Source organism: Rana temporaria, chromosome 3 (assembly GCF_905171775.1).
Source record: "Rana temporaria chromosome 3, aRanTem1.1, whole genome shotgun sequence".
In the NCBI taxonomy this organism is placed as follows: domain Eukaryota; kingdom Metazoa; phylum Chordata; class Amphibia; order Anura; family Ranidae; genus Rana; species Rana temporaria.
Genome location: NC_053491.1, coordinates 454,478,398 through 454,497,000, shown reverse-complemented (window position 1 = coordinate 454,497,000; position 18,603 = coordinate 454,478,398). Strand labels below are relative to the sequence as shown.

Sequence of the window (18,603 nt, the reverse complement as noted above, 5' to 3'; positions counted from 1 at the left end):
CCATGAGGGTATGATCAATGAGACGATCACTAAGGTGGAACAGATGGACAGAAAGTCTTTACTGATAAGAAGCAGCAAAACGAATGCCATCTCCTCAGATAAATTCAGTTGGTCTATGACCACAAAGTACTCCAATCAACATTTCTCAATTAAAAAGATTTTAAAGAAACATTGGGATGTCCTTAGAAGTGACAAGGTCCTGGAAGCCCATATCCCTGAAAATCCTGTTCTGATTTTCAAGGGGGCATCGGCTTTACAACACAATGTAGCACCAAATGTCATTGATCCTCCGAAAACATTGTTATTCTTTCAATCCCTCAAAGGTTTTTTCCCTTGTCGTAAGTGTAGCATTTGCAAGGTAAATTCCTTTAAGGAACGCAAATGCACTAATTTTCAATCTTCGGTCACGGGCAAAACCTATGAGATTGAGTCATTCATTACCTGTTCAACTAAGTATGTAGTGTACATGATACAGTGCCCATGTTCAAAGCAATATATCGGCCGCACTAAAAGAGAACTGCATATCCGTTTGAGCGAACACATTGGTAAGATAAAAAGTGGGTTCCCCAAACATAACCTCTCTAGGCATTATGACAAATATCATGGTAGACAACTAAAGGGGACCAGGTTTTTTGCCATAGACAACATTCGCCCACATTGGCGAGGTACTAATATGGTCCGGGCCATATCCAGGCTTGAAACTCGTTGGGTTTTTTGTATGAAATCTTTTATCCCCTTTGGGCTCAATGTTGATTGGGATATTAATTGTTTTTTAAATAATTCTTAACATGATTTTATTATGTTTTACAATCAGATTTTTAGATATATTTTTTAATACTTATCTGATTTTTTATGAATTTTATTAAAATGTATACATATATGAATTTCATTATGATTATGTACATGAATGGTGATTATCTTAATTGATTTGGTCAGTGGTTGCCTCCGATTAATTGTTTCCAAAAATCCGATGCCTCCCTACTAGTGTCAAAACATCTCCGCGTTTTTGATATTTCTGTTCATTTGTTTTGGTTCAGTTTATTTGGACCTTTACTTATTCCCCGTTCCTATCGAATTTTCTCGCTACTTAACATTTGGAATAGCCCTCAGTTAACATGAAAGCTTTCCCTGGCTTTCCAGCTTCAAAAATGGAACCCGCGCCTATTTAAACACCATGCGCGCTGACGTCAGTATCCGGCTAATCCCCCGTTGAAGTCCTGTTGAGACGAAATGATTGTAAGGTGCCGTGACATCTTCGTGTTCCGTCCTGAACGCCGGCGGTGTTTTCGATCGAGTAGCGAGAGGCATCGGAAAAACAGAGGAGTGGAGTGATTACCGCTTTTTGACTACTTTTGTGCCCTAATCCCATCTAATAATTGTAAGTGCAATCACTTATTAAATCTACCTCTTTGAATTACATAATACGCTATGAGAGTTCCTTTCTTCTTATCGTCCATGTATTTATCCCGGATCCATTGCTGAGCTCCATTCTGAACATCATACGGATTGGTTACAGGGAGACCTGACTTCCCATATGCTCCATGAGACTGATGCAAAGCAGTTTTTTTCTCTGGTAAGCAGGCAGTCTTATCTCACGGGTGTAGTGTGGAGATCTATCCCATTAGCAGCAACTTGGAGTTCATCACATCACTTTTCTTGGCAGCTGTTTTTTTTTTTCACAAGAATTAATGCTGGACTATTTCACTTAACCTTTATCACTGAATGGTTTTTGAGGTCGTGTTTCTTTTATTACACCAAACGTCTCCTAACTTTTCTGGTTCTATTCTTAAGTCTAGAATGAATTTTCATTTATATAATTTTTTATGAACTATATAATTTTTCACTTATTAGCGCTGCGCTTCTTTTTGTTTTTTTATGTTTTACTGAATTGTTGTACACAATTTTTTAGTGCCAGCAGCTCACTGTCCACGCTATTCATTTGTTATATTTATCAGTTTATGCTAGCGCAGCATCAACCTTTTTTTGTTTTTTTTTGTTTATACAAGGATCCTTATATTACTGAATAATACTTTACAGTCTGTGTATAATAATACGAGAGCAAGAAAGAGAGAGAGCGAGAGAGAGAAAAATAGACAATACGTGTTGTATTACCTTCTGTTATGCTCTTAAAATATGTTAAAATGAAGCAGACTGTACCTGTAAAATGAAATAGTTACAGTGTTAGAGTATATAAAAAATGTTTAATTAAAAAGCAGATCCATTTTATTATGTGTTCCGAGAATGTCTTAGTACATGATATGTAGTACATCTATACCAGCACTCTGCACTACGGCCTTCATAAAGAAAAACATCCAGAAAATGCTAATATTTTCAGAAACAAGTTAATAATTGCAGTCACCTTTTTCTCATCACAGGTTTCCTTTGGAAAAAAAATGCATGCATAATGTTACTTATTTTAAGTACACTATGGGTCATTTGTATGATTTAAAGCCAACAAAAATAACATAGCAAATACAATTGCTACACAAGCCACATTGTAATTTTAATGTTGTTAAAATTTACGTTTCTTTTTATTCTGCAGAGCTGTTATTTTCTTTAAAAAATCAATGCAATATGGCAACCTGGAGGTATTTTATACACTGTTGGTGTACAGAACAGCCCTAGAAATTTAATTTGCTTATTGTGTGATTTTCTCACTGATTTCCACAGAAGTCTGCACAAGATAAGTCAGCCTCTGCAATAGGAATTTGGTCTTTGGTAAGATACTCCCCAAGGGTTAAATACTTATAAACGGATGTAAACTATGTAACATTCCTCATTAGAATATTGAGGGTGAACTATGTGATTATATAGGAGGAAAAATTTGTGGGTTGAGGGTCACGACAATCATCTTGACTTGTTTCGCTGCAAAAAACGCTTCATCAGAAGCATGTCTAGAACAACCCCGCAAGAGAGGGAGGCGGGGGCCACCAAGCAGGGTCCCATGCGGCAACCAGGGTGCACACATATGTGGATGGACCTTGGATACAAGGAGATGAATGATGCGTGAATGGGGCCCCCGGGAACAGGAGCCCACCAGTAACACTGTGGCCTGGGTAAAGCCACAGCGATCCCGGGGCCCATCATCCGTTGACAATGACAATATTTAGTCAGTGATGTCATCCAGGTCCCCAGAGCTGTCCTTTACATTTACTTTACAGCAGTTCTGAGAAACTGTCATTTGTGACAGGAGTAGCAGCCGGTTGTCGTGTCATTAAAGAGGAGGTTCACCCAAAAAACAAGTATCTAACATTACATTCAGTATACCTCAAACATGTACAGTATGCCGTTTTTTTTTTTTTTGGAGGGGTGTACATACGGTATTATCTGTATTTTCCTCCCGTCTTCCGGGTACTCGCTCCCGCGGGACTGGGTGTTCCTGTGCAGTGCCGCAATGTCATCTGGGACTTCGCCCATATGATTGACGTGCCTGAGAAAAACTCCCACCGGCGGATAAGGCGTGTCACGACTTTCCGAAAGTAGCCGAACCGCGAGTCGGCTCTATACGGCACCTGCGCAGTCAGCTCTACATGGCTCCTAGTCGGTTCGCAGGCGCCGTATAGAGCCGACTCGCGGTTTGGCTATTTTCGGAAAGTCGTGACGCGCCTTATCCGCCGGGGGGAGTTTTTTCAGGCACGTCAATCATATGGGCGAAGTCCCAGATGACATTGCGGCACTGCACAGGAACTCCCAGTCCCGCGGGAGCGAGTACCCGGAAGCCAGGAGGAAAATACAGATAATACCGTATGTACACCCCCAAAAAATAAATAAACGGCATACTGTACATGTTTGAGGTATACTGAATATAATGTTAGATACTTGTTTTTTGGGTGAACCTCCACTTTAAAAGAGTTGTAAAGGAAAAAATGTTTTTGCCTAAAATTAATGTCTGCAAGGTAGACAGACAGAATAGTGTAATGATTCTGTTAAAAAAACAAGTAAATACCTATTAAATTCCTTCATCTATATCACCTCCGGCGTTCTAGTTTCTGTTCTCTCATTCACTTCCTGGTTTGCGGCGCTCGTTCATGTAAGAACTACATTTCCCAGTATGAATTGCGGCACGCCCAGTAATTCACACCTCCTTGAGGTCTCTAAGGCCCCGTACAGATGACCGAACATGTCTGCTGAAACTGGTCCGCGGACCAGTTTCAGCAGACATGTTCGGTCGTCTGTACAGCCGAGCGGACAGGATTGCAGCGTACATTTGCCCACCGGGCCTTTTTCGAGCGGGCAAATATTTCTAAACATGTTTAGAAACATGCCCGCTGGAATCCTGTCCGTCGGACATGTTCGGTCGTCTGTACAGACCTACCGTACATGTCCGAGCGGCCGCCATCCCTCGCATGCGTCGAATTACTTCGACGCATGCGTGGAAGCATTGAACTGGCAGGGCCGCGCACGTCGCGGCGACGGCGCGGCCTCGTCGCCGCGTATCGAGTACGCGCGGATTTCTGTATGATGGCGTGTACAGCCATCATACAGAAATCTCCGGGCAGACATGTACGCTGAAAACAGTCCGGCGGACCGTTTTCATCGTACATGTTTGCCCGTCTGTACGAGGCCTAACACGTAGAGAGCGTCCTGCCGCACAGATATAGTTCCCAGGAGGGGGTGAGCACGTTACTGACCACTGAAGTAAAGCCTCCCATCACGGTGGTGAGTAACAATCAGACAAGCAGGAAGTGAACAGAACAGAGAAGAAATAGAGCAACTTCTGAGCGAAAACGAACAATGAGGAAGTGAAAAGAGGAATGTCTGCAGGTAAAGGATGCTTATTATGAAAAAAAAAATCCTTTACAACCCCTTTACAAGATGCCCGTCATGATCAATGCTGGATCCTTATCCCTAGACAACATGACTGATGTTAAATTTACATCTTGGGAAATTTTTTGGGAGTTTACTAAAGGACTTTTAAACGTTCTGGTTGTTTTTAGTTACGGTTTAAATTTTTTGAAAATGATTAACAACGGATGCTTCTGTATGTACCCTGTACTCATTCACATAGCGGTGAGAGACAGATATCTTGGGTCCCCTTATTCTGAAGGGGGCTTCCAGATTCCAATAATTCCTCCACTACAGAACTCCACATCAACAGATCCATGGCTGTGATGATTAGGCACAAGGTGAGGTTTCAGGGGAAGGCTTCGCCAGCCCTCCTTGTCCCCACAACACTTGCTGTACCCTTTCCTGGCCAGCCAGGCTGCATGTCTAAATTAGAGTCTGGTATGGATTTTGAGGGGGACGCCATGACTTTGAATTTCCTAAAAATAGAGTATACTTTTTTTTCTTTTAGATTTAGTAAACATATTTTGAGCATACTTACTGTTATCTATTGACGGATCATTGGTGCAATTTATTTGATTTATTTGATCTTGCACAGCAGTCAGAATTTTGTCATAGAATTCTTTATCTTCTACGGCAGTTTGAATATTAGATAGAATGCGAACTATGTGCTCCACAATAATGCTTCCATTGCTGCAAGAAAAAAAAAATCGATTAAACCATGAAATACATACCAAAACACGAGAACAACACCACATGCGTGTATGGGAATCACCACCAGTAAAGTCAGAAAATCCTCATAATTTACCACTGAGCATATCTGAAAATTGTTTTACATTCCAAAGCATTTTTCATTTTGTTCAGCTGGTCCTAATATCAAGGCACCACTACCAGAGGGTACAGCCAAGTCCCTAATCTCCTCTGCAGTAGAAGTACAGCTTGGTAAAGAACACTGCTTATTGGACAATGAAGGAGCAGAAGATCAATGATGTGTCATTGTGCCACTCAGAAGAGCCTGATTGGCTCTTGATGCTGATTCTCTATCTTTTAGTCAGTACCGTGGATTACAGGAGATGGACAGCAGAAGAGCTTTGGGAACTTAGACTAACTGCACTTCAAAAAATAATTTAAAGGGTTTTCAAACCCAAAACGTAGTATATATTGCAGCATACTAATACATAGATGTGGTGGCAGCATTGGTTTTAATTTTTAATTTTTCCCCCTTTATTTTCACCTGATGATCAAGCCAGTAAGTCTGTTATTTTTCAAATTTCTTTAACAGGCCAAACAACACAGCAAAAAGTGTCAGTCATGTCACGTACACACAACCGTTTTTAATGTCATGGAAAAAAAAAGCCTGCCTTGCATACACACGATCGTGAAAAAAAATCTCAAGCAAAGCACGGTGACGTACAACACGTACTATAAAGCGGAAGTTCCATTTCAATGGCGCCACCCTTTGGGCTGATTATGCCAATTTTCCTTCTCATAACTTTATATTAAAAGCAAAGTCCCTCCTAAACTTAAAGCGGAGTTCTATCCAAAAGTGAAACGCCTGGTCGCTTATCTGATTCTCCCCCCCCTCCGGTGCCACATTTGGCACCTTTTGGGGGGGGGGGGGCAGGTACCTGTTTTTGACAGGTACCCTTTTCCCACCTCTGTCGGACCTCGCCGTGGCGAGGTATGTCAAAATGTCAGCCCCTCCTCCCTCCTCCTTCCCCTGCTGTCGGGCCAGTAAGAGAGCGCAGCGCGGTTCGTACATGCGCAGTAGGGACCTGGCTGTGAAGGTTACCCTTACCGGCAATGGCAGTGACAGCACCCAACAGTCAATGGAAACATCGGCTGAGATGCTCGACATCACTGGATTCCAGGACAAGTAATGCTGACTTTAAATTTTTGGAGGGGGAGGCCGGAGCACCGCTTTATAATCATGTCTACTCTAATGTCCCGTACACAAGGTCGGATTTTCTGTCGGAAAAACCTTGGATGGTTTTTCCGACGGAATTCTGCTCAAGCTTGGCTTGCATACACATGGTCACACAAAAGTTCTCTGAACTTTCAACTGTCAAGAATGTGGTGATGTACAACACTATGACCAGCCGAAATAATGAAGTTCAATGCTTCCGAGCATGAGTCAAATTGTTTCCGAGCCTGCGTCGGAATTTTGCGCGTCAAAATTTTGCGCAACGGAATTTTGCACTTCGGAAATTGCTACAGACGATCGAAATTTTTTCCGTCTGAAAATTTGAGAACCAGCTCTCCGAGAGGAAAAATCCGATGGAGCCTACACACGGTCCGAATTTCCAACCAAAAGCTCACATCGGACTTTTCTTGTCGGAAAATCCGACGGTGTATACAGGACATTAGAATCTGTAATAGGACATTCTCCCCAAATCCTAACATACTCCACAAATCTTACTTTGCATTATTTTTTAATCCACCAAATATCCTATTTTTGAAATTAGGAAATTCCTCCAGGACCTCTCACAGCCCAAGCTGACTGAAGCACACATTTAGACAGACGTAAATTAATTCTGCAATTAAAAAGGCCAAACTGTTTTCTGCTCAATAAATTACATTTTTTTGGGGGGGGTTTGGATATGCTTTAACTGGATTAAGGCATAACTACAGTAACTGGTGTATACATATTTTCAGGCAATTCAACCAGCTTTCAATTACCAATATAATAGAATATGATATGATTTCACTAATATAAAAAGTGATTTAAATTGTAAGGGAACCCTAAAAGGAAATACATTGGCAAATTTGATAGACTGAAATAATAATTCTCATTGATGAAAAATCTATCAAAACAGTAATCTTTAAGAAAGTCATTGGATTTTTCACTATATGCTTTCTTTAAATCAATTGATGGTGGATTAAAAAAAAGTGAATTATTCATTCAAATAGTTTTAGACAGAGCTTTTTTTCTCAGATAGATGCAGGAACTCAACCACGACCCCGTTCAGATTTCAAAAACAGTAGAAGGGTCTTAAAGGGGCATTAAATACCAGGATTTCATTACATATAGAGTGCAGAGTTCAGGGTTTTACACACAGAGTGCAGAGATGTCACTTGTAAACACAGAAACCAGACTTCTGTGTTTACAAGTGATTGTGGTGAGCAGGCACCAAAGGGTCTGAGCCAGAGGTGGTGGAACTGAGTTCCCCCAAGTTCCCCCTGAAAAAAGCCCTGGTTTTAGAAGAAATTGGATCACAAATGAGATCAGGAAAAATATCAGATGCCCAGTATGCCCAGCTGAACTCTTTTACACCTCAATACTCAATTCCCAAAGTCTGATCAGGTCAGTCTGGTCAGGTTTCCATAGGTTTGGTGGCTGATTGCTCCTGTCTACCTATGGAAGGAGCTTCCAGAAATAGCTGGGATGGTCAGCTACTAAAGAATATTTATCTGACCTTAGCCAATCTCTGGAAGGGGGGAGGGGGCAGAAGCAGCTGGAGAGAGGATAAAAGTTTGGGAGGCTTGCTCGGACTGTTGCACCTGGGATGCAGGCCCAGCGTTTTATGAAGAGTTGGTGTTGGGCCTCAGCATGTGCTGGGCTAAGGGCCTCAAGATGATCTGATTAAAGGATATTTGCTGGAGAATATCACCTGTGGACACTGACCAGGTGAAGGATCCTTTTTCTTGCTTATTGAAGAGTATCACATGGAATATGTAGTGGGTAGCAGCTGTCCTTGGACATTTTGAGTAATTGTGAACTTGATCTGGGATCCCATCTGTGCTTTGGGAAGTAAGTGCCAGAGGTTGCTGTAGGGACTGAGGCTGCTTGCTTATAGAGTCCCAGGTTAACGGGCCATTCTTTTTTGCCTCCAGCAAAGGCTACTGCTTAGGATTTGTGCTAAGAGACTGTCCTCCTGTGGTTGCTATCATTTGGAGCATCCTGCACTCTTAACCCTTTCTCTTTCCAATATTCTGCAATAAATCCACAAAAAGACACCCCCCAAAAACCACGGCTGTGTTTGCCAGTGTGTTTGAAACTGTGTCTGGGTCTGGAAGCTGCTTCACTACCAAGGGAGACCTCAGTCATTCTCAGTGCACCCTGTGGGAATGAGCGCTACATACAGTATAACTATTACTTACTAAATTGAGTGTATAAAGATTTCCACATCCTTTAATAGTATTCTTTTGTAGAACTTTTTCATCTGTAAGACAAAGAGAGCGTTTTAAAGACACAGAAACAGATACTTTTCCCCGTACCCCTTTGGTCTCCTCGTACATCACTAATTACTAGTCATGTGCACACTGAAATATTCAGTTTCGGAATTTCGTTTTCGTCCGAAAAATACATTATTCAGTTACTCCCGAAATTCGTTTTTATTTATCTAGTTTTTCGTTAGAAATTGCATTAGTCCACGTCTCTACAGCAATGACTTTGAAGTGTAGAGCTGGCTGGGGGGACGAAATAGGACATATTGCTGATGATGAGTGGAACACAATATTAGGCAATGTTCTCAAGGTAACATTGTTGTCAACTCAGCAGCTCACCCAGCTTTTTATTATACAACGTACATACCGTACACCTGAAAAATTGTATAAATGGCGCAGAAGTGATGATCCATTTTATCCCTGCTGTCTGGTAGACAATGGGACTCTCGTGCATATGCTTTGGAGGTGTCCGAAGCTGCAGCTCTATTGGGGGGAGGTGATGGCCACTGTTAATAGTATATGGAATCTTCGACTGCCTATGGACCCTAAACTTTGTGTGTTGGGGTGGTTAGACGAAGAAAAGGATATGCCATATACTTCTATTGCTATTCTAAGGGCCCTATTTTTGGCCAGGAAACTTATTGCTAGGAAATGGCTGTCTGTAATGGCCCCCACATATACAGAGTGGATAATATCGGTAAAGGATTCACTCGTTAGGGAACAACTTACGTATAAACACCGGGGTAATCTGGGGAAATTTGAGAATATATGGGGCCCCTGGCTAGATACCCCAGGTTTAGCACCAATGTGGTTGATACAAAGTAGAATTCTTGGGGACAGAGATGTAGCGGCCATCGGGAGGGAGTAGAATGAACAGGCGAGAAGGAAGGGTGATATATTTTTGTCTTGGGTGAGATAGTGGGAGGAGATAGGGAAGGAAAGAGGGGGGGGAAAAAAGAAAACGAGAGGGGGAATAGGAAAGAAAATGAGTATATACGAAAGGTATACTTAAGGTCTTTTTTGATATAATATACCTAAGATAGAGCTGAAGAATATAGAGGTGCTATGTGGATACGTATTTTTTGGAAGATATGTGAAATCTCCTGTGGTGAAATGTACCTTTTGATGTTTTGTAATGTATTTAAAAAAAAAAAAAAAAAAGTATGTGTTTTGTATGTTGGAAACTCAATAAAAAAGTATCTGATAAAAAAAAAGAAATTGCATTAGTCCGAAAATCCAAATGAATTAAGGTTGAATCTGCCATTGAATACTTATGGTGTCTTTAGAATGTTCAATGAAGAGCAGCGAAACTGTACGTTGAATCGTACATTTCCGGTCGAATGTTCCGCCTACAAGCTATAGAAGAATTCTAATGTTGTATGACTAGTAATAATTATATTTATTAATTATTATTACTAGTCAACCAACATTAGAATTTTTCTATAGTCTATGGGCCGAGTATTTGACCAGAAATGCGGCGTCCTCCAGTTTAGTTGCTCCGTCAAATCTTTTTTGAACATTCGACAGACACCTTAAGCCTTCAAAGACAGAGTCGACGTTTGTATGTTTTTCGATGCTTTGTCAAATCTTCGTTGTTTATGTTGAATTGTCAAGTTAGTTCTAGCTATTTTACTGCTCCTCCTCTTTGGGTACAATCAGCCAATAACATTCATCATCATCATTTTTTTTATTTTACTTCCCCCACCCAATTCCAGCAGCGATCTTTTCTCTTTAAAATGTCAAATCTTTTCTCTCTATAATGTCAAATCTATTCTCTCTATGTCGAATCTTTTCTCTCTATGTAGAATAATCTTGGACTAATAGAGTTAAGGATAGGCACATTCGACCCACAAAAACGAAAATAAAGCTTTTGTTTATGTCGGATGTTTCGGTTTTCGTATTCTGCACTTTCGTTTTCGTTTGTTAAAACAATAATGAAAATAGCTGAAATTCGGACGAAAAAGAATACACGTGTCTACTAATTACTAAGTGACATATCATTATGGATTTCACACTATTTCCTAAAACTAAATCTTTCTTAAATTTAGATCATAATATTTCCTCTTCCCTTTCCCCCTCCACCATCATTTCTTTCAAGATCAATAACACAACAAACACTCACTCCCCTTATGTTAGTGTGCTAGGTGTAATCCTGGACTTTGTTCTGTTCTATCAGCCCCAAATCATATTACTGTCTAAACTGTGCCACCTTCACCTCTAACATTTCCAAATTTCGCCCCTTCTTAGCCTCTTACCAAATAAATAATGAATGTGTAGAGTGGAAAGGAGGGTGGGCCTTTACGCACACAGTCCGCACATATGCATGCATGATGGCTGAGGTTTCTGTCCTGATACCATGCTTGCTGCGTGCTCCCAGCATAATGGCCAAGCTGTCGCCTACATCTCTTGGCCTCCATTATGATCAGGAGCCTTCGGGATGGGCATAAGACAGGGGTGTCCAAACTTCTTTCAAAGATGGCCAGATTTGGTGAAGTGAACGTGCGTGAGGGCCGACCATTTTGCCTGACATTCTTAGAACCATTAAAATTTAATTCAAATTAACTAATACACTGCCAAACAAGAACTCTCTTGCCTTTGTGGCTGTGTGTGGTGAAGAGTCTAAGGATGAGCTCGGGCATGTTATTTGGATATACCGTATTTATCGTTGTATAACACGCACCTTCACTTTAGAAGGGAAGTTTCAGGAAAAAAAAAATTTAAATTAAGAACTGGGAAGCAAAATAAGGGCCAGTGCCCATCAATGCAGCCTAATCAGTGCCCGAATGCAGCCTCACCATTGCCATGAATGCAGCCTCACCATTACCATCAGTGCAGCCTGGTTCATGCCCATCTGCAGCCTTGGAGAGAACAGGGAGGGGCGGGACAAGCGCCAACAGATTACATACAGGAGAATCTCCTGTTTACTCAGCGGCCTCTTTAATACAAAGTCCCGCCTCCTTTGATAGACAGAACAGTCCTCCAATGCCAGCCCAGGAGATGGTACTTCCTATTACAGAGGCCGCTGAGTAAACTAGAGATTCTCCTGTATGTAATCTGATGGCACTTGTCCCGCCCCCTCCCTGGAACAATGAATACAGTATATATCTTTTGTGCCCCCCAACGAATCCCCGAGCAGTGCGCAGCGCTTGAGGATTTGTTGGGGGCCATAAAAGATATACATTTACAAATTACTAGTGGGGCCGCATGAAACCGGACCACGGGCCGCAATTGGCCCCCGGGCCGGACTTTGGACATGCCTGACATAAGATGAATGGCAAGTCTGTCCTGCCTCCTGCCTTGAGACTTCGCTAAGAGGCCATGGCAGGAATGGATTCACCAACAGCAACACAAAGCTATTAATTAACTTGCTTGTTATTTCTCACATGATCACATCAACTATTGCAACTCCCTCCTCGATGCCCAACTTCTACACAGACTATGCTCTTTTTAGCATATCATGAATGTTGCTATCAGACTCATCCACCTTACCAAACGCTCAGTGTTCACCACCTCTCTCTGCCAATCCCTCCACTCTCTTTCACTCCCCCAGCAAAATAAAATTCAAAATACTTGCAATAACATATAAAGCCATCCACAGCTTTTCCCCAAGCCTTACCACCAAACTTATCTCAAAAAATAATCGAAAACATTCTCTTCGCTCCTTCTAAGACCTTCTGCTCACTAGCTCCTCCTTCAGTTCCCCTAAATCTCACCTCCAGAGTCCTACAATTCTTCAGACCACATTCTGTGAGCCTAAGCTGTTGTAGACTGACTCCATGGGGAGATGTCATTATGCCATCTGGGCTAATATAGCCAGATTCAGAAAGATCGGCGCATCTTTAGATAGGCGTAGCGCATCTCATATGTGCTACGCCGTCGTAACATTGAGAGGCAAGTACTGTATTCACAAAGCACTTGCTCCCATATGTGCGCCGGCGTAACGTAAATGGGCCGGCGTAAGCCTGCCTAATTCAAATTATGAAGGTAGTGGGCGTGTTGTATTGAAATGAGCCGTGACCCCATGTAAATGCATGGCCGTACGAACGGCCCATGCGCGCGCATGCTCAGAATCACGTCGCAAATGCTCCCTAAGATACGTCAGCTCAATGCGTACGACGTGAACGTAACTTACGCCCAGCCCCATTCACGTACAACGTAAACTCCGATGGCTGTTCCATCGTCCATACTTTGCATTGGCTGCGCCACCTATAGAGGTGTTTTATCTATACGCCTGACGTACGCCTTACGTAAACGGCGTAGCTTACTGCGACAGGCATACGTACGTTCGTGAATCGGCGTATCTTTCTCATTTACATATTCGACGCGTAAATCAACAGAAGCGCCCCTAGCGGCCAGCGTAAATATGCACCCAAGATACGACGGCATAGGAGACTTACGTCGGTCGTATCTTGGCAAAATTCAGGCGTATCTCATTTTAAGAATCAACGCATAGATACGACGGTGCCCTCTTTGTGAAAAAAAAAAAAGATACGACGGCGCACATTTAGACTTACAACGGCGTATCAGTAGATACGCCAGCGTAAGTCTACCTGAATCCGGCTAATAGTACCTCCACCCCCTCTGGTAGAGCAGAGGAAGGACCTGTGACATCATAGGACACAAAATAGAGATGAAGCAAACAAATATTACATTTAACAAAAACATACCTGATCCTGAAACCGAGTTGTAAAATTGCTATATATTGCGGTGGAGTTGTCTTCAAGAGCACTTGAAAAACTTTCATTGATTTTAACAGTCACATTGATTGTTATGGTGACAGCAGCTGTAAAAAGATAGAGAGAGAAAGATATGCTACTTAAAGAATAAATAATTGCAACATGAATAACTAATGCAACAAAAGCTCCAGTAAGTTTTCAAGGCTAAATCTTTAAAAAAATTGCTAGCAGGATAGGCTTTTATTACAGATGAAACTCTGCGTGCCTAAAAGGTCCTGTAAAAGATCTTTTATTGCATCTAGCGACCTGTATGTCTAGTCTGCCTTAAAGACTAAGGCCTCATACACACAACCGATTTCCTCGACAGAATCCAACAAGAAACTTGGTGGCAGAGCTTTTTTGCAGAGGAAAACGGTCGTGTGTATGTTTTTCATCGAGGAAACTGTCGAGGAACTAGACGAGAAATAAAGAGAACAAGTTCCCTTTTTCCTCGACGGGAGTCTAAATTTCCTCGTCGGGTTTGCTTTTGACGAGAAACACGTTCGCGTGTATGCTAAGAAACCCGTGCATGCTCAGAATAAAGTATGAGATGGGAGCGCACCTTCGGTAACAGAGAAGAAATAGAGCAACTTCTGAGCAAAAACGAACAATGAGGAAGTGAAAAGAGGAATGTCTGCAGGTAAAGGATGCTTAATACAACCCCTTTAACACGCAGTAACATGAGATTAGCAAAAGCAGCCCCAAGGCTTGTGCCAGTGGAATCGAACTTTCCCTGCCGCTGTATGTGTTGTACATCACCGCATTTGAGAACGAGGAGATTTTGTCTTGACAGTGTGTACGCAAAGATAGCTTGTGAAGTTTCTCCACAAGCCTGACAAGGAACTCGTCGAGGAAAACGATGTTTTATTTTACGACGAGTTCCTCGGTCGTGTGTACGAGGCCTAAGTGTGGCCAAAATAAAAACAAAAACTGAAAAATCAGCACAATGGACATAACATACAGTCAGTAGAATGTGTCAATTTTGCTGATGCCTCTTCTTTCAAAATCCTCCTTTGTCCACGCCCTCCTCCTCCCTCCTTCCCACCGCTGCCAAAATCTTCCAGTGTTATGGGAGTTAATAGAGGTAAAGGACTGTCATTGGCTCTCATCTATGTTCTCAACTATGCCCTCCGTTTCCGCCTACCTTTTCCATTCTTAAAAGCTGTACCAAACTTTCTATGAACAAAACACAATCTATGAATGGAGGATAGGTGGATGATTGAAAGGATCCCACCTTCATAAATCCTGTTTCATTCATAGAAGCTGTAGTATGAATGGAGAAGCTGGGCAGGCATAGTTGGGAAATATTGATAACCTATGACAGCCCCTTAGTTCTATTAACCCCTGTTGCACTAGGAGAATCTGACAGTAGGGGTTGGCATGAACAAAACAGGATTTTGCCTAACCGAAGCAACATCAGCACAAGGGACACACCCCACTGGCTGTACATTATGTCCCTTGTGTCAAACCAAAAAAAAGACCAAAAGAAGATGACAGCGACAGAGCAATGAGGGAGAGTGTGGATATTCTATTGCTGGAGGAGGATGCTTTAGGAGGTAAGTGTGCCATATTTTACAAGTATTCTGTCCATATTTGCTCATTATAACAAGAGCCCTCCCACCACATTACTGGCCAACATAAGAAATGACACAAATGATGCAGACCTATCAGTAGGAATAACACAGCAGTTTTTGTTTTTCTGAGTCACCTGTTAAAATAGTTTTATTATCTGTTAATCTTACCAGTAGATCAATTGTTTCTCCATTTTTTGTAATAGGGTGACATCACTGTTTATTCTACATTGAAATTGCACGACACTGTTGCCACCATATGGATAAAAACTTCATAAGGACAGGATTATTTTATAGTGGTTCTAAAGTCTAAAAGGTTTTTATTATTTTAATACATTTCTTGCATTAAGGTAAAAAATGTTTAGACATTGATATTGGCTCCTCATTCCCCTTTTTACTTACCTAAACCCTCATGTGATCGCTGTGCACAATTGCAGCTCTTCTCTCCCCTCATTTCCATGTCTGACTGGCCTTGCTGTGGCACCAGGAGATATTGGCTCCCGCTGCTGAGCATACACAAGTGCCACTTCCCATGGGGGCACTGCACATAGAAGAGGAGCCAGGAGCACCACTGGGGGACCAATATACAGCAGAAGAAATGAGGAATTACCTGGTACAGTGAGAGGTGTTGTGCTCACTAAAGATAATACGTCAGTTGTAATAGTAAATGATGTACCTGAAGTAGAGGAGGAAACAGTTCCTGTAGAAGATTCTGGAGATTGTTGTTCTGTTGATACAGTAACAGATGTTTCTGAGGATGAAGTAGATGTTGGATCTGAAGTGGAAGAGGTAACAATCGGTGTAGATGGTTCTGAAGGTTGGGGTCCTGTTGTTGTAATAATAAATGATGTAGCTGAAGTAGAGGAGGAAACAGTTGCTGTAGAAGATTCTGGGGATTGTTGTACTGTTGATACAGTAGCAGATGTCTCTGAGGATGAAGTAGATGTTGGATTTGATATAGAAGAGGTATCAAATGGTGTAGATGGCTCTGAAGGTTGGGGTCCTGTTGTTGTAATAATAAATGATGTAGCTGAAGTAGATGAGGAAACAGTTGCTGTAGAAGATTCTGGAGATTGTTGTTCTGTTGATACAGTAGCAGATGTCTCTGAGGATGAAGTAGACGTTGGATCTGAAGTAGAAGAAGAGGTAACAATTGGTGTAGATGGTTCTGAAGGTTGGAGTCCTGTTGTAAAAAATGATGTATCTGAAGTAGAGGAGGAAACAGTTGCTATCGAAGATTCTGGAGATTGTTGTTCTGTTGATACAGTAACAGATGTTTCTGAGGATGAAGTAGACGTTGGATCTGAAGTGGAAGAGGTAACAATCGGTGTAGATGGTTCTGAAGGTTGGGGTCCTGTTGTAATTATAAATGATGTAGCTGAAGTAGAGGAGGAAACAGTTGCTGTAGAAGATTCTGGAGATTGTTGTTCTGTTGATACAGTAACAGATGTCTCTGAGGATAAAGTAGATGTTGGATCTGAAGTGGAAGAGGTAACAATTGGTGTAGATGGTTCTGAAGGTTGGGGTCCTATTGTAATAAATGATGTATCTGAAGTAGATGAGGAAACAGTTGCTGTAGAAGATTCTGGAGATTGTTGTTCTGTTGATACAGTAGCAGATGTCTCTGAGGATGAAGTAGACGTTGGATCTGAAGTAGAAGAAGAGATAACAATTGGTGTAGATGGTTCTGAAGGTTGGGGTCCTGTTGTAAAAAATGATGTACCTGAAGTAGAGGAGGAAACAGTTGCTATCGAAGATTCTGGAGATTGTTGTTCTGTTGATACAGTAGCAGATGTCTCTGAGGATGATGTAGATGTTGGATTTGATATAGAAGAGGTATCAAATGGTGTAGATGGTTCTGAAGGTTGGGGCCCTGTTGTTGGAGTAATAGATGCATCTGTGGACAATGGATTTAAAGCAGAGGAGAAAACATGATGATGAATCATTACTATCTCTAATCAATAGGACATGTGCATTCATTACCGTTTGAATGCATTTTCGTCCGAATTTCAGGTATTTTCATTATCATTTTAACAAACGAAAACGAACGTGCAGAATCCGAAATCCGAAAGATCCGACATAAAAAAATGCTTTATTTTCATTTTCTTTGCTACAACAGTTCGATAGATAGGAGATTCGACATGACGCTGACAATAGCAATCTGTGTATATCGAATCTGCGGTCGAATGTGCCTAACCTTAACTCTATTAGTCCAAGATTATTCTACATAGAGAGGAAAGATTTGACATAGAGAGAATAGATTTGACATTATAGAGACAGTGTTGGGGTGGACCATTCGACATGAACGACGAAGATTCGACGAAGCAGCAAAAAACATACAAACGTTGAACCTGTCATTGAAGGCTTATGGTGTCTGTTGAAAGTTCTAAGAAGATTTGACAAGCAGCTAAACTGTACAATGCCGCAATCATACATTTCCGGTCAAATGCTCTGCCCATAGGCTATAGAAGAATTCTAATGTTGGTTGACTAGTAATATTAATTTATAAACATAATAATTACTAGTGTCATACAACATTAGAATTCTTCTTTAGCTTGTAGGCGGAACATTCGACTGGAAATGTACAATTGCGGCATCGTACAGTTTAGCTGCTCCGTCGAATCTTCTTAGAAAATCCGACAGACACCATAAGCCTTCAATGACAGATTCAACCTTAATTAATTTGGATTTTCAGACGGATTTATTTTTTTAACGAAAATAGATAAATAAAAACAAATTTCGGCAAAATCCCGAAAATAAATATTTCAGTGTGCACATGTCTACTAATCAAAGATATAAATGTTCTATCGTAAGTTAAATCTTGGTGTATTGTAGCGACCTGAAATAAAACTAGGAAGTGAACACATACTGTAAGATGGCTTAATGCCGCGTACAGCCGGTCGTTTTTTGTGATGAAAAAAAACGACATTTTAAATCATGAAATAAAACAAAGTTTTTGAAACTTCATTTTCAAAAACGACGTTGCCTACACACCATCGTTTTTTCAAAATGCTCTAGCAAAGCGCGGTTCTGTTCAGCACTATTTTCCATTGAAACTAGCTTCATAACTTGCTTCTGAGCATGCGCGGGTTTAAAAACGTTGTTTTAAACGTCGTTTTGCCCACACACTATCATTTTAATTGACACAAAAAACGACACAAAAAATTCGAGCATGTTCGAATTTTTTTTTTTGTCGTTTTTCAGAAGACATAAAATTATGTTTTCCCCACACACGGTCATTTTAAAAGACGTTTTCAAAAACGTCGTTTTTTTCATCACAAAAAACGACCGTCTGCACGCGGCATTATAGTAACATAAAAAATCTTTACCAAAAACAGTTTTCCCCATATGGGTTGTAACATAGG

The 18,603-nt window shown here is 41.2% G+C and overlaps 1 protein-coding gene across 1 annotated transcript in view; it reads right to left on the bottom strand.

Moving 5' to 3' along the window:
* Positions 1-18,603, bottom strand: part of LOC120930566 (serine-rich adhesin for platelets-like) — a 35,225-nt gene that overhangs the window by 2,935 nt on the left and 13,687 nt on the right. Inside the window, exons 5-8 of the mRNA XM_040341741.1 lie at positions 15,849-17,135; positions 13,620-13,735; positions 8,887-8,948; positions 5,327-5,478 (exon numbers count right to left, since the gene is read on the bottom strand). Coding sequence (XP_040197675.1) covers positions 5,327-5,478; positions 8,887-8,948; positions 13,620-13,735; positions 15,849-17,135 — 1,617 coding nt within the window. The remainder of the gene's footprint in view (positions 1-5,326; positions 5,479-8,886; positions 8,949-13,619; positions 13,736-15,848; positions 17,136-18,603) is intronic.